The following is a 16,927-nucleotide window of genomic DNA, read 5'->3' on the forward strand; positions in this document are numbered from 1 at the left end:
CTGTTTTTTTAGGCTTGTCATGACAGCGGCGGCTTGATTGAAAACATGTGACCGTGAATGATGTTGTTTCTACGAACCAATGCCCTTATTAGGGTGGTTGTCCATCAGAGGCACTGATTCAATGCTTACCCTGCCAGTGACTGGGAAGCTAAGTACCGGTTTGCATAGTCAGACATCTTCATTTGTGATGAGCGGCCCAACCTGCCATGCATACAGCGGCGGGGCTGGCTACGATGAAAAATATTTTGGAATTCAGTGGACCCGTTATCAGCTGTTCTTAGTTGGATAATGGTTTGAGTGGAACAGAGAAACGGAGGATTGGTTGGACAACTAGCTACTAGCCATAATGGTTATTATTTATTTAACCCTTCATTTACCAGGTAAGTTGACTGAGAACATATTCTTATTTACAGCAACAACCTGGGGAATAGTTACATGGGAGAGGAGGGGGGGATGAATGAGCCAATTGGAAGCTGGGGATGATTAGGTGGCCATGATGGTATGAGGGTGTCACGGGTGTCGTAATGATCAGACCAAAACGCAGCGGGAATGTGTATACTCATCTTCTTTAATTTATTTAAAAGAAGGAAAAACAAAAGAAACACGTATACAAAAAAAACGACGAACGACACTAAACAGTCCTGTCAGGTGCACAGACACAAAACAGGAGACCCACAAACCCCCATAGCACAAACACCCCTATACATAGGACCTTCAATCAGAGGCAACGAGGAACAGCTGCCTCCAATTGAAGGTCAATCAACAAACCCTAAACATAGAAGTAGAAAAACTAGACTGAACATAGAAAAACACTAACCGAGAACATAGACCAAAAACCCCGGAACACTCTAAACAAACACCCCTCTTGCATAATAACATAGCCCAACAAACCCCGAAACACTCTAAACAAACACCCCCTGCCACGTCCTGACCAAACTACAATAACAAATAACCTCTTTACTGGTCAGGACGTGACAGTACCCCCCCTCCCCAAAGGTGCAGACCCCGGATGCACCTAAAACAACCAAACAAAACCTAATCCAATAACTCTAAACACAAACAAAAAATAATCCCCAACTAAAGGGAGGGAAAGGAGGGTGGCCACCGTCACCGACGGTTCTTGTGCTACACCCCCCCTCCCCAACCCACCTACTATGGAGGTGGATCAGGCTCCAGCCTTACTCCCCAACCTAACCTGTCCGCCCCCGCTAAATACTTATTAAATATTACCCCTCCCGAAGTCTCTGGGCTATGGCGCATCACTGAAGACCTCGGGCTGATGTGCGTCGCTGGAGACCTCGGGCTGATGCGTGTCGCAGGAGACCTCGGGCTGAAGGGAGACTCTGGGAGCTCCGGACTGGAGGGCGACTCTGGCTGCGCCGATTCCGGACTCTCTCGGTTCTGGACTGTGGGCCGTCTGTCTCGGCTCCGGACTGTGGGCCGTCTCTCTCGGCTCCGGACTGTGGGGCCGTCTCTCTCGGCTCCGGACTGTGGGCCGTCTCTCTCGGCTCCGGACTGTGGGCCGTCTCTCTCGGCTCCGGACTGTGGGCCGTCTCTCTACGGGGCACTGTCGCCGGAAACTCTGGACGAGGCACTGTCGCCGGACACTCTGGACGAGGCACTGTCGCCGGACACTCTGGACGAGGCACTGTCGCCGGAAGCTCTGGACGAGGCACTGTCGCCGGAAGCTCTGGACGGGGACTGCGCACTGAAGGCCTGATGCGTGGGGCTGGCTTAGGAAGCGCCAGACTAGGGACACGCACCACAGGGCTAGTGCGAGAGCAGGAGCAGGACGAGCTGGACTGGGCTGACGCACTGGAGGCCTGGTGCGTGGGGCTGGTACTGGACGTACCAGACTGGAGACACGCACCCCAAGGCTAGTGCGAGGAGCGGGAACAGGACGTACTAGACTGGGCTGACGCACTGGAGGCCTGGTGTATGGTGCTGGCTTTAGAGGCGCCAGACTAGAGACACGCACCTCAGGGCTAGTACGAGGAGCAGGAACTGGATACACCGGGCCATGGGTAAGCACTGGAAGTCTGGAGCGCACCTCCTGCACAACCCGTCCTGGCTGGATGGTAATAGCAGCCCTGCACGAGCGGAGTGCTGGCACAGGGCGAACTGGGCTATGCAGAGGCCTGATGGTTGCTGTGTGTAGAGCAGGCTTAGGGTAGCCTGGGCCTAGGAGGCACACTGGTGGCCAGATGCGCTGCGCAGGCATTCTCCTTCCAGGCTGGATGCCCACTCTAGCACGGCACTTGCGAGGGGCTGGGATCACTCGCACCGGACTGTGCGTGCGCATGGGCGAGATCGTGCGCACTTCCGCATACACCGGCGCTCTCGTCTCCACACGCTCCCCATAATAAGCACGTATCCCAACAAACCCCGAACCACATAAAACAAACACCCCCCTGCCACGTCCTGACCAAACTACAATGACAAATAACCCCTTTACTGGTCAGGACGTGACAATGGGCCAGATTGTGAATTTAGCCAGGACACCGGGGTTAACACCCCTACTCTTACGATAACTGCCATGGGATCTGCCAACGGGAGTCAGGACACCCGTTTCACGTCCCATACGAAGGGTGGCACCCTACACAGGGCAATGTCCCCAATCACTGCCCTGGGGCATTCGCATATTTATTTTTTTTAGACCAGAGGAAAGAGTTCCTCCTCATGGCTCTCCAACACCACTTCCAGTAACATCTGGTCTCTCATCCAGGGACTGACAAGGACTAACCCTGCTTGGATTCAGAGGCAAGCCAGCAGTGGGATGCAGGGTGGTATGCTGCTTAGGGTACATTGAGCCAGTTCATTCTGCAGGACAAGCCTGCTCAGTTCTCTTCTTCAGTTCTCATCTTCTATTGGATGATGCAGTGTTCAAATGTTCTGGTTTGGTGTGACGTGGTAATCCTCCCTACTCTCACACATCCCAGCCCCTGAACCGAACCAGATGTAGGCTTTCCATATTAATCTTTCACTCCCTTTTATGTCTCACACCACACTAGGAGCCGTTAAAAACCACAGTTACATGTCACATTTTGTCCAGTTAATAAACTCCAAATGCATTCAGGGTTGCCCGTTTCTCACCACTAGCTGTTGAAAAGCTAGGTCGAGAGAGGCGTTTAGCCAGCAGAAAAGGAAATGGCATTTAGTGATCAATGACTCCATTTCCTTCACCACTAGACTAAATGAAAAATATCCCTCCTTTTCTCTTTTCTTGACAGAGAAAACAGAGTTGCCACTTTTCTGTTCAATTCCTCTGGATGTTCTGATTATTTGTTTGACAGGAATTAGCAAGGAGGTCGTTTTTTTCTGCCACAACCGTCCGCCTGGCTGTCAGAGAAGCAGTTTTTCCCCCGCAAGGCACTTTCAGATGCTGCACAAACCACAACTCCCAAACACTGGTGTCAGTCCTCTGCTCACCGCCTGTCTTTCCAAAGCCATATTCTCGAGCAGGAGAGGGGGGGGGGGGGGGGGAGAGAGAGAGAGAGAGAGAGAGAGAGACAGAAAAGAGTGAAAGGCAGAGATTTCTTAACCTAGAACTCTTTCAGCCATGAAAAATTGTCCCAGGAACCTGACAAACTGCTTCAGTGTGAGGGATTATGTACTGGATAACTCTCCAAACTTTATTTTTTTTAAATTTAACTTTTACTATTTCTTTCATCAAAGGGGAGGGCTGCCCCAGATGCAGGCAGCCAGTGAGAGGTGTCTATTTCTAGTGATCAGCGCTCGGCTACGGACAGAGCTTTTGACAGTTGGAGCTGGGGAGTAACATGCTGCTGAGGAATGCTGCTCAGAGAGAAAGAGAGAGAGGGAGAAAGAGAGAGACATGCACTTAGCCAGGTCTATAATCACTGGTGGAGTGGCGGTTACCTTCCAGAGGAGTTTACGCCCCTGAGGACTGTTTGGTTTTGTAGTTCTGACAGAAATGGAGAGGGAGGAGTGGTTGAGCTCTGACAGAGAGGAGGAGGGGGAGCAAGAGAAAGGGGGAGTGAACCGGTGGCGGAGAAACCTTCTCAGTTTCTGTAAGTCCCACACGCTGTAGGCTACAGAATGACTGTGGCTGCTCTCCCACTCCAGACTTCTCTCTGAGAGGCAGCCCTCTCTTCATTTTGTCTTCTCCTTCCCCTCTTTTTCTCTGCCAGACGTCAGGAGGAGACACAGGGCTCTTGTTTGGCCTCTCTTGTGTGGAAAACTGAGGGACACAACTCCTCGCTGTTTTTTCAACCTCTTCCTCCTGTCCGTTTTTGGACTCTCTCTCTCTGGATGTGACGGACCATGCCGGTTGTAGGAGTAGCCTCCAAGCTCAGACAACCCTCAGTGGGCTCCAAGCCGGTCCACAGCGCTCTCCCCATCCCCAACCCAGGCAGAACCGCTGCCACACGGGGGTACATGGCCAGGACCCCAGAGCTGAGGGGGTCAGAATCCCCCCTGCTCTCCTCCTGTCAGCTGTCACTCAAGTCAGAGTACCAGGAGAGGAGGACACAGCAGAAGCAGCAGGGACGGAGCAAGGAGACAGAGGAGAGTAAGATCTGCAAGGTCAGTGACAGTGTGTTGTTACTGGGGGACATGCTGTCACTCTGCGGCTCCTTCTCCTTTCAAACTCTACTCTCTAAATGATTTCTGTCTGCATGTCTGTCTGTGCAGGGGGAATTGATTTTCTCTACAGGTGGCTGTGCTGGCTGGCCAAGTCTGAGTGAGCTACCTAACAGAGGCAGGCTTGTTGGATTTTTTTTTAGACTGTTCTGTTTCTGTGTGACGAGATGACTCATTTAGAAATCAATGTGGTCTTGGTTCGGCAAGCTATAGCAGGTGCCATGCTCTCTATATACTATAGGGTGGAGGTCTGCTTTCAGCATTTAGCAAACTTCAAAAAGTAGATGTCAAACCTCCTTAACTATATCCAATCCTCCTTATTGATACCCAATCAGGAAATAGCTGTTTTTGATGTGGTATTTTCTCATGTGACATAAATACTTTAAATGCCTCTAAATCATTTCAGCACCATTTTATTTCTCTTTTGTGTCCTTCCATTGCTTTGCGCTGTGATGCAGTCTCAGACTCTGTCAGTTGACTCGCAAATCTGTCATTAAGTGGGGCAACGTGTCACAGAACCAGTGTGCTGACATTCATGTGCGTGCGCCGCATTGTCGTATTACGCTCAGTCTATTAAGATCCCTATCTGTGAAATGAACCGTGCTGGCTGTTTTATAGGAGGAAAAAGCTATGCATAGTAATCACTGCTACCTGAGAAGCCCCTCTGAAGCTGACATGCCCTGAATACAAACACCACCTCTCCTCTCAGCTTTCCCATTGTGTGGAGTACCGTTTCAGATGGCTAGCTGGTGTTTCCCCCCTCTGAGCGCTCCTAAAGCCCATTCTCAGGCCCAGACGTATTAAAAAGGCGTGGTAAAAATGGCTAGCGAATGAACAGATCGCCTTAAGTGCTTTCCCATACTAAAGTCAGCCGGTGCCAAGTTCTTTGGGAGTGTTTTAGAATGTTGGAAATTGGACTCATGACAAGTGGAGAAGGCGGGGTCCGTCTCGGAAAGGAAGCGAAAGGATTTCAAATATCCCCGCCAAATAGTTTTGGTAGTGCATGCTCGCTCTACATCTTCGACCTGTCAAAATACCAACAGACTTTCCTGTTTTCCTGGTCGCTCCGGCCAAGTCTCCTTGTTTACCGCTGGGGCTTCTGGGAACACTCTGGGAGCCTTTTTTTTTCTTCTTTTTTGTCCTCAAGTTCTTAACTGACTCAGGGGCCGCTTTTCTCCTGGAAATATGTGCTGACATCAAAGAGCGGGGCAGCTGAGCGCTGCCTCCTGGATCCTTGTAGCGTGTCCGTGACTGACTGGAAAGCGCATGCAGGGCCAGAGCAAGGGGAAGTGTGTTTTCTCATTAACCCGGTGCTGAACCGGCAACTCTGTTAAATGCACTCCATAAACCACCGGTTTCTATGCTGCTGTTGAAAGGGTTCTGCGTCCTCCCTTTTGGTGTCAAAAGGCAACCCCTGAGTGAACAACCCCTGAGTGAACAACCCCTGAGTGAACAACCCCTGAGTGAACAACCCCTGAGTGAACAACCCCTGAGTGAACAACCCCTGAGTGAACAACCCCTGAGTGAACAACCCCTGAGTGAACAACCCCTGAGTGAACAACCCCTGAGTGAACAACCCCTGAGTGAACAACCCCTGAGTGAACAACCCCTGAGTGAACAACCCCTGAGTGAACAACCCCTGAGTGAACAACCCCTGAGTGAACAACCCCTGATTGAACAACCCCTGAGTGAACAACCCCTGAGTGAACAACCCCTGATTGAACAACCCCTGATTGAACAACAACACACTTGACTTATTTCACTTTTCTCTAGTGGGAGGAGCTGGGAAGAGCTGAGAGGAGCTGGGAAAGCTGGGAAGAGCTGGGAGGGTTGGGAAGAGCTGAGAGGAGCTGGGAAAGCTGGGAGGAGCTGGGAAGAGCCGGATGGTGCTGGGAAGAGCTGGGAGGGTTGGGAAGAGCTGAGAGGAGCTGGGAAAGCTGGGAAAGCTGGGAGGAGCTGGGAAGAGCTGAGAGGAGCTGGGAAAGCTGGGAGGGGCTGGGAAGAGCCGGATGGTGCTGGGAAGAGCTGGGAGGGTTGGGGGCGAGAGGAGCTGGGAGCGGAGGGGCGGGAGCCGGGGTGCGGGAAGAGCTGGGAGGGGGCTGGGGGCGGGAAGAGCCGGATGGTGCTGGGAAGAGCTGGGATGTGCCGTAGTGTAGTGCAATTTGTTTTGGAGCGGATGGTCATGGGCTAGAACATAATTCTACTAATTTGTACACTACTCATTGACCACAACTAAGCCCAAAAATAGATTTTATTTGAAAATAACAATAAGTTCATAGCTTGATTACATTGAGACACGTGCACGTCTCTTTTTATTCGTGGGAATACTTGGTGAACAGATTTCCTAAATTAAACACATTTTTCCTGGTGATTTTATTATTTTTTGACCATCAGCATAAACAAGGGTAGAGATAGGGTACATGTTGTCATTACTCCTCACAGTGACTGACAGTAGTAGAGATAGGGTACATGTTGTCATTACTCCTCACAGTGACTGACAGTAGTAGAGATAGGGTACATGTTGTCATTACTCCTCACAGTGACTGACAGTAGTAGAGATAGGGTACATGTTGTCATTACTCCTCACAGTGACTGACAGTAGTAGAGATAGGGTACATGTTGTCATTACTCCTCACAGTGACTGACAGTAGTAGAGATAGGGTACATGTTGTCATTACTCCTCACAGTGACTGACAGTAGTAGAGATAGGGTACATGTTGTCATTACTCCTCACAGTGACTGACAGTAGTAGAGATAGGGTACATGTTGTCATTACTCCTCACAGTGACTGACAGTAGTAGAGATAGGGTACATGTTGTCATTACTCCTCACAGTGACTGACAGTAGTAGAGATAGGGTACATGTTGTCATTACTCCTCACAGTGACTGACAGTAGTAGATATAGGGTACATGTTGTCATTACTCCTCACAGTGACTGACAGTAGTAGAGATAGGGTACATGTTGTCATTACTCCTCACAGTGACTGACAGTAGTAGAGATAGGGTACATGTTGTCATTACTCCTCACAGTGACTGACAGTAGTAGAGATAGGGTACATGTTGTCATTACTCCTCACAGTGACTGACAGTAGTAGAGATAGGGTACATGTTGTCATTACTCCTCACAGTGACTGATACAGCTTGTTCTGTGTGGAGTGGCTGAAAGGAAGGATTCAGGGTGATCAAATAGAAGTGTGTGTGTGCGTGCGTGTGTGTGTGTATACCCTCGCTGCATAATGCATGCTTGTGTGGACTTGTTTGTCCTTGGTTAAGCACAGGGCTGGCCGCTCTCCTTGTTTAGTGTTTACCAGCTGTTATTCCTAACTGAGAGAGGAAATCTCATGACACAAACACACACTGCTTTAGAGCCTGTAATGTGTTGGAGACCATTAATCATGATTGGGAATAAAAGGAGGGATTCCACATGACAAGTGGTTAATGTTAACCTGTTTCAAACTAATTATCAGCTAAACATATCCAATGCTTCTGTTTGAAATGACAAATAACTGTGGTTTGTAGAGTGTGTTTAGAATATCCATGCTATAGGGCAGGGCATCAACAATATTGAGGGCTGAATGGTGTGTGTGTGCGTGCATTTGTGTGTGTGTGTGTGTGTGCATTTGTACATTTGTGTGTGCCTGCTTTTGCACATGTCTGCGTTCAATCTATACGATTGTACATGTCTTGATATTCTTAGGAGGCCTCCTTCCTTCGGTGGTCTTGCGTAACACCTGCATTCTTCCCTGGGATCTCAGTTAATCCATCCAAGGCTGACCTGTCAAGAGATCCTCCTCCCTGTGATTGAGATGAGATCCAGGCACACACACACACACACACACACACACACACACACACACACACACACACTGTAGTACTCACTGACATACCTTGTCAGTCACTGTAGAATGAAGAGGTACGGGAGGTTGAATGGGGTTGTAATGAAGTGCCACGGCTCTGCTGATGGGATCTGTGGCTCGGAGCCTTGGCAGATACCCAGCTACAGTGGTGAAGGGGGCTTTGTCCCAAATGGAACCCTATTTCTTATATAGTGCCCTACTTTTGATTAGAGTTCTGGTTAAAAGTAGTGCACTATATAGGGAAAAGGGGGCAATTTGGAACGCACACACAGTGTGAGCAGCCCTTGAGCGTGAGCAGTGTTATTCATGTTTCGCACCTTTTACAATCATCGATTTCTCAACCTCCCACTAAGAGTTTTTTGTTGTTGTTGTCATTTTATTCAATCCGATGCCATAACGTCAAACAAAATAAACCCTCTTTGGGTTACAGCATATGAAGAATGATTGACAGGCTAGACGTAGATCCTAGTTTGTCCTGCTAGTATGAATAACAGCAACACCTGCTCATTTCACACCTTTCCTATGTCACTGCATCTGATTCCGTGATACCGCGGATGTCACATCCTCCCTAGGTCATGCCAGTTACAAGCAGGAAAGAGCAATGGGAAATTGACATACATATTCTCCTGAAGGGAATCAATTGAAGCGTGGGGTGCTGATGTGTTAGACTTTCCAGCTGAGACTCGAAATGGACGCCCTGCTGCTGATGTCTGAGCCGAGATTTATCATGGTTCTTTTTTGGTTGGCCGCCATGGTATGGATTCTAGCCCTGGTGTCTGAGCCGAGATTTATCATGGTTCTTTTTTGGTTGGCCACCATGGTATGGATTCTAGCCCTGGTGTCTGAGCCGAGATTTATCATGGTTCTTTTTTGGTTGGCCGCCATGGTATGGATTCTAGCCCTGGTGTCTGAGCCGAGATTTATCATGGTTCTTTTTTGGTTGGCCACCATGGTATGGTTTCCATCCCTGTCTCCGTTTGAAGTGCATCCCTGATTAGAAATGACTGACAGGTGAAATCCACATGGTGTTAGCCTGCCTAAGCATGTCTAATCCGTTATTACATCAAGGAAGGGAGAAAGGAAGGATGCAGTCGTAAGGAATTCAAACATGGGCCCTTTCGTGCTTCAAGGTACCAAGGTAAAGTTTTTGCCAGGCTGCAATCAGAGATTAGATGGGACACAGGCCAACTGTCTCTACTCTCACTCCTTCCCAATGGAAACACTACACATGCACTTACTAGAACCATTATAATAGATTTACTGTAGAACAATTCCCCATATGACTACTGCACCCAGTTTGTCTCTTAGAAACATACAAGACGCCTCAAATCAGGTCATTAAACACAGGCTCTGTTGCCATGCTCTGTTCCCTTGGCTGCTATGGCAACCATACATAGCCGTGTAACCTTAGCGCGGGGATGTTGCCACTTCTGAATATGTGTATCAGTTTTTGTTTGCTGGAAGCACAGACAACTGGCAAGATACACCCTGCCTGGCGCAAACGTCCTGTGGATCTGCTCCCACACATCCTGTTGTTTGTCTCTGATCTGACCTGCCAAAATGTCAGCAAGAAGAGATGAACCAGAGAGTGCGATTGCACATGGCCTTGTTTGGTGCAGCGGCGCATCTCCTCCACCTCTCACTACGCCTAGGTGCTGATAAGCCCCTGCAGGGGGGGCCAGCAGGGAGAGAAGGAAAGTGGTGAGCTCAGGGATCCGTGTTAGGTCTCACTGGCTCTGGAGTTAGTGTGGGGAATGTAAACACAGCTCCTCTCTCCACTAGCTCAGATGCTGCCGAGTCAGCCGCCCTAGTCTGGGCTGCAGAGCTTGGGGTCCCTGCCAGCTCTTCCCGTCAGAGACAGAGGGAGGTGGGGAGGGAGGCCGAGCCGGGGGTTGTGTCCTAGCCATGGGTGGTCTGGTCTGGCTGCCTGGGCTCCTTATCTGGAAGAGAGGGAGAAACCCCGGGGAAGTGGCGATGTGTTGACCCCAGGCATGCAGCACAGGGCCCTGCTTCCCTGTTTACCACATGTCCACTGGGATAACAGGGATAGCTACACAGGACCTCTGTGGACATTTCTCTGTATTCAAACACCAACGTTCCCACCCAGGCAAGAGACCCACCACAACCTGTTTCTCTCTTTCTCTCTGTCTGTCTCTCTCGCTCTGTCTGTATTTTTCTCTCTGTCTCTCTCACTTTGTCTCTCACTTTGTCTCTCACTCTGTCTGTCTGTCTGTCTCTCACTCTGTCTGTCTGTCTGTCTGTCTGTCTGTCTGTCTGTCTGTCTGTCTGTCTGTCTGTCTGTCTGTCTGTCTGTCTGTCTGTCTGTCTGTCTGTCTGTCTGTCTGTCTGTCTGTCTGTCTGTCTGTCTGTCTGTCTGTCTGTCTGTCTGTCTGTCTGTCTGTCTGTCTGTCTGTCTGTCTGTCTGTCTGTCTGTTTTTATTGGTATTCGTGCCGTGGGGAGTCAACTGCCGGCTCCTTGTGTAAAGCTTGGAGGGAGAACACACAGAGGGGATGGTGTTTACAGTACGGCCGCACCAGTTATAAATAACTTCTGTGGCTCTCGAGTCAGTCTTTGTGTGAAACAGGAAGAATAATAGGTCTTTAAAAAAAAGCCCGCCGGTTTAACGGTGAAGGATTTCAGAGGCATCCTGTTTTTCCAGGGACTAGCTTTTGAGACAAGGCTTGAGGTATATCGGGCTCTGTCATACATTTTGGAGAGTAAATTGAAAAACAACATACTTAATGGATACAGCATGCTCTCCATTGAAAAAGTATTGGCCTCACATTGGGCTGCATTTGACCCCGGACCTCGAGGCTGCAGTAGTGACAAACAAGATAATGGGCTCAAGTGGTCCTGTTACTGCTTAGAATGGTCATGTTTCCTCTTAAAATGGTCCTGTTACCTCCTAAAATGGTCCTGTTGCCTCTTATAGGGCTCCTGCTATCTCTTATAGGGGTCCTGCTACCTCTTATAGGGGTCCTGCTACCTATTATAATGGTCATGTTACCTCTTATAGGGATCCTGTTATCTCTTATTGTGAGTATGTCACCTCTTATAATGGTCCTGGTACCTCTTATAGTGGGTATGTTACCTCATATAATGGTCCTGTTACCTCTTATGGTGATCCTGTTACCTCTTATGGTGATCCTGTTACCTCTTATGGTGGTCCTGTTACCTCTTATAGTGGTCCTGTTACCTCTTATGGTGGTCCTGTTACCTCTTATGGTGGTCCTGTTACCTCTTATGGTGGTCCTGTTACCTCATAGGGGTCCTGTTACCTCTTATAGGGGTCCTGTTACCTCTTATAGAGGTCCTGTTACCTCTTATGGTGGTCCTGTTACCTCTTATGGTGGTCCTGTTACCTCTTATGGTGGTCCTGTTACCTCTTATGGTGGTCCTGTTACCTCTTATGGTGGTCCTGTTACCTCTTATGGTGGTCCTGTTACCTCTTATGGTGGTCCTGTTACCTCTTATAGCCTTTTTCCTTAAATGTTTTTTCTGTGATCTCTTCATCCCTCTTATGTTCACGGCGTACTCGCATGGTACTAGAGATGATTGGATGCAGGACTGTCACCCATGCTGTAGCAGTACAGCCTCACAATCCCCTGCGTGAGAGGCCTCACACGCACAACCACACACACACACAGACAACAGGCAGCAGGTCCACACAACAGATCCACACAGTCCCTCTGGGCCTTCTGCTAGTTCAAAGGTATGGCTGTTAAATGATCTTAGAGAGGCGGGGCTCTCCAATGCCACTGGCTTGTTGTTTCATGCCATAAAAGAACAAAAGAAACAGGGGCCAAAGCCATACTCAGGGTACAACACACACACACAAACACAAACACAAACACACACACACACACACACACACACACACACACAAACACAAACACACACACAAACACACACTTATGCATGAACAGACACAAGAACAGACACACACATTGTTGGTTAAGGGCTTGTAAGTAAGCATTTCACTGTAAGGTCTACACCTGTTGTATTCGGCGCATGTGACAAATATAATTTGATTTGATTTGACACACGTAGGTCAAGTGCATCTTGTCTTTCACCTTTCCCTCGAACTCTCTCCGTTTGTCTCGTTAGCTGTTTTCCACCATCTTTCAGTTCATCACCCTTGCTTCAGGCTCCCTCCTGTGTCCTTTATTATCTCTCTCTCTCAATCCCTTCTTTTCAAATCCCCTCCATTTTCCACTCCATCCTCTTGCTCTTTCTGCGTCCCAAAAGGCATCTCTATTCCATATATAGTGCACTACTTTTACCCAGAGTCCTATGGGCGGCTTATGGTCCCTGGTCAGAAGTAGTCCACTATATAGGGAATAGGATGCCATTTGGGATAAGGACTCATTCTGGGCATTCCTCTCATTAGTCACTACCACTCTTTCCTCCCCTTTCTCTCCCTCCTGGAATCTCTCTGTACTCCCTTCATTTACGTCTCTTTACCCTGCTCTCTCTCTACCCTCTCAGCCTTCTCCTTTCTCTCTCCCCATGTCCCCCTCTCTCCCTCCGTCTCTCGGAAGATGTTTTGATGAGACAGACATGAGGGGGTTCAGTCCACACACCTGGCACTGAGACCACCACTGATTATCTCTACCACACACAGAGGTCACCCCATACCCCCTTCACTCCCCCCTGTCCCGGCCTCTGTCTGGGCTTTGCACCGGGGAGGAACATCTGTGAAACCACAACACCGGCCTCATTAGCAATCAGCAGGGCCTAGGACAGCTAGCCGACAGCCCGCACACCGCTAATGTGGAGCAGGGAGAAGAGGAGAGGGGAGAGGAGAGGAGGAGAGGAGGGGAGGATAGAGGAGGAGAGGAGAGGGTAGAGAAGGAGGGAGAAGAGGAGGGAGGGAGGGAGAGGGGTAGAGGAGGAGAGGGTAGAGGAGGAGAGGGTAGAGGAGGAGAGGAGGAAAGGGTAGAGGAGGAAAGGGTAGAGGAGGAGAAGGAGGAGGAGAGGGTAGAGGAGGAGGGTAGAGGAAGAGGGGAGGGTAGAGGAAGAGGGGAGGGTAGAGGAGGAGAAGGAAGGGTAGAGGAGGAGGAGAGGGGAGGGTAGAGGAGGAGAGGGGAAGGTAGAGGAGGAGAGGGGAGGATAGAGGATGGTAGAGGAGGAGGGGGGAGGGTAGAGGAGGAGAGGGAAGGAAAGGAGAGGGTAGAGGAGGAGAGAGGAGAGTAGAGGAGGAGAGGGGAGGGTAGAGGAGGAGAGGGTAGAGGAGGAGAGGGTAGAGGAGGAGAGGGTAGAGGAGGAGAGGAGGAAAGGGTAGAGGAGGAGGAGGAGAGGAAGAGGGGAGGGTAGAGGAGGAGGGGACGGTAGAGGAGGGTAGAGGAAGAGGGGAGGGTAGAGGAGGAGAAGGAAGGGTAGAGGAGGAGGAGAGGGGAGGGTAGAGGAGGAGGAGAGGGGAAGGTAGAGGAGGATAGAGGATGGTAGAGGAGGAGGGGGGAGGGTAGAGGAGGAGAGGGAAGGAAAGGAGAGGAGAGAGGAGAGTAGAGGAGGAGAGGGGAGGGTAGAGGAGGGTAGAGGAGGAGAGGGGAGGGTAGAGGAGGGTAGAGGAGGAGAGGGGGTAGAGGAAGAGGGGAGGGTAGATGAGGGGAGGGTAGATGAGGAGAGGGGAGGGTAGATGAGGAGAGGGGAGGGTAGAGGTGGAGAGGGGAGGGTAGAGGTGGATAGAGGAAGAGAGGGGAGGGTACAGGAAGAGAGGGGAGGGTAGAAGAGAGGAAAAGGAGAGGGTAGAGGAGGAGAGGAAGAGAGGGTAGAGGAAGAGAGGGTAGAGGGTGGAGGAGTAGAGGAGAGGGGAGAGGGGAGTGGAGGGTGGCGTGAGTCAGGAGAGATCTGCGTTACCCTGTGATTCAGGCCTTACACACATTAACACTCCCTAACCAGCAAACACAATTCTGGGATTTCCTGCCCCTCGGGCGCCTGGGTAATGGACCTGGTAGCATATAGAAGGTAAATGGTGGTCAGAGAGGACTTGACTAGAGCAAAGTGCACTGGACTATTACACCATACTAAGGGTGCGTCTCAAATGGCACCCTAGTCCCTATATAGTGCACTACTTTTGGCCAGAGCCCTGGTTAAATCTAGTGCACTACATGGGGAATAGGGTACCATTTGAGACACACAGAGACAAGCCTTAGCTGTTTTAATGGATTTCATGAGAGGAAAGCCCGTTCTCTATGTCCTGGATATGGGTCGCTGTCTCTTTGCCTTTGGCCTGTGTTTATGTATTCTAGTGAGTAATGCCACACATGCTGTTAGAGGAGTTAGTATTGTATGTTGGAGTCACCACGACCCCTACAAGCATCCATGGTCATTATTGTCCCTTTATTTCAATGTACTCATTGTAATATTCATGTGTAAACATACTGAATTATAATTGGATGCATTTTACCGCCGTATCATACTGTGCTATGATTGGTTAAGACCCCCCAGATGGTTAGGTCATGGTCAGTTGATCATGGTTGGAGATAAGTGAACATGCCAGTTGTAGCTAGCTAATAAAGAGCTACGTTAAGAAATATCCTGTAGTACTGCATTTTATTATTTTGTACAAAGCGGGCAAAACAAGACATGGTGTCAGAGTAAAAGGTCTTAAAAGATGGATTTTTCTGGAGTTCCTTCACCTCGAATGGACTGGGAATCTACAAACTTACCCGATGCATGGCGTAAGTACAAACAGCATGTGGAGCTAATGTTCACGGGTCCTCTGAAGGGAAGAGGAGAAGAGGAAAAGTGCAGCTACCTGCTCCTCTGGATCGGTGAAAAAGGGAGAGATATTTACAACACATGGACACTTACCGAGGCTGAATCAAAGGTACTGTGGGTTTATAAGCAAGGAAATCGACTCTGCCGCTTGAGCATGCTTTTGTGGCACAGTCAATAGCGCGCCGGACTTCGGGCTAGAAGGTAGAGGGTTCGAGACCTGCTCCCTGCCTGTTTCATTACAGTACTGAAAACATACTATGATCGTTTTGAAGCATATGTTGTGCCGAAGACCAGTACGATTTTTGCTAGGTACAAATTCCATGAGAAAGTACAGGGAGCTAGCGAGTCTTTTGGACAGTTTTTGACTGAGCTGCGTCTGCTTGTGAAAGACTGATTATGCAAACAAGGATGAGATGGTCAGGGACCGTATTGTATTTGGAATACACTCACCGCGAGTGAGAGAAACTTTTGAATGTTGGGTCTGAGCTAACGCTGGACAAAGCTATCGACATAGCCAGATGTCACGAGCTAGCACAGGCTCAGATGAAAAGCATTTCGCGCCGCAGCACGAGCGCATCACGTGAACAAGCAGTGCACGCGGTCAGGCAGACATCAAAGCACACCTCCGGTACACAGAGAGCGTGTTTTAGAACGGAGAGAGACAACTCCAAAAGAGAGCGACACAGACTCAAAGCGCCCCAAAACATGTCGATATTGTGGATACAAAGTGCATGGCGAACAAGGAAATTGCCCAGCTAAAGGCAAACAGTGTACTAAATGTGGAAAATTGAATCACTTTGCAAAAGTGTGCAGAGCTTACCGTTGAAAAACAGTACACGCAGTGAGTGAAGATGAAATGTCAATCAAAGAGTCAAACGATGATGAACTGTTTATTGAGTCAGTGACACAGAAAAGTCATATCAGAGACAGAGCAAGCCTTTGCTGACATGGAGATAGGAACACAAGCCACAGAGCTATAGTTCAAACTAGACACTGGTGCACAAGTAAACATGATTCCTCTGAATAAGTACCGCAGCTTGACATCTGAGTGCGAGCTACAGCCCACCACACGCAGACTGACTGGTTATGGTGGTGAACAGCTCCCAGTAAAAGGCACATGCACTTTCAAATGCAAATACAAAGAAAGTGACATGAAGTTGGACTTTTACGTTGTTGACACTAGAGCACCTGCTGTGCTAGGTCTTAAAGCATGTTTAGACATGGACCTCATCAAGCTAGTTTTATCAGTGACAGCACCAGTAGAGACAGAAAATGTACTGGAGGAGTTTGCTGATGCTTTTACAGGAATAGGATTATTCCCAGGAGAATGTACCATTCACCTAGACCCAGACGCAACCCCTGTGGTCTACCCACCGTGAAAGATTCCCCTTGCTGTCTGTGCCCATCTGAAGAAAGAGTTGGAGAGCATGGAGCAATCTGACATAGTCACCAAGGTTACAGAACCGACTGACTGGGTAAACGTGTTAGTGGTGGTGGAGAAACCACGCACAGGCAAGCTCTGAGTATGCCTCGACCCAAAAGACTTGAACAAGGCTATCAAACGCCCCCATTATCCTTTACCGACGCTAGATGGCATCACACACACAAGCTAGCGGGAGCACACTACTTCAGTGTCATGGACGCTAGATCAGGCTACTGGGCTATCAAGCTCACAGAAGAGTCAAGTAAGCTCACAACATTCAACACACCGTTTGGACGCTACAGGTTCCGTCGCCTGCCTTTT

At 49.4% G+C, this 16,927-nt stretch overlaps 1 protein-coding gene across 15 annotated transcripts in view; it reads left to right on the top strand.

Annotated features, from left to right (window-relative positions):
• Positions 1 to 4,022: 4,022 nt before the first annotated feature.
• The window catches only part of LOC106609740 (neuron navigator 3), a 238,463-nt gene continuing 225,558 nt past the window's right edge, over positions 4,023 to 16,927 (top strand). For 9 of the 15 annotated variants that reach the window (XM_082977810.1, XM_082977811.1, XM_082977816.1 and 6 more), the window contains exon 1: positions 4,024 to 4,545. In XM_082977810.1, the coding sequence (XP_082833936.1) occupies positions 4,285 to 4,545 (261 nt within the window). In that variant the 5' untranslated portion in view covers positions 4,024 to 4,284. Of the gene's footprint in view, positions 4,546 to 16,927 lie in introns of all 15 variants that reach the window. The other 6 variants (XM_082977818.1, XM_082977819.1, XM_082977821.1 and 3 more) reach the window with 2 other exon arrangements.

This window comes from Salmo salar, chromosome 07 (genome assembly GCF_965601325.2).
Source record: "Salmo salar chromosome 07, fSalSal1, whole genome shotgun sequence".
Classification (NCBI taxonomy): Eukaryota; Metazoa; Chordata; class Actinopteri; order Salmoniformes; family Salmonidae; genus Salmo; species Salmo salar.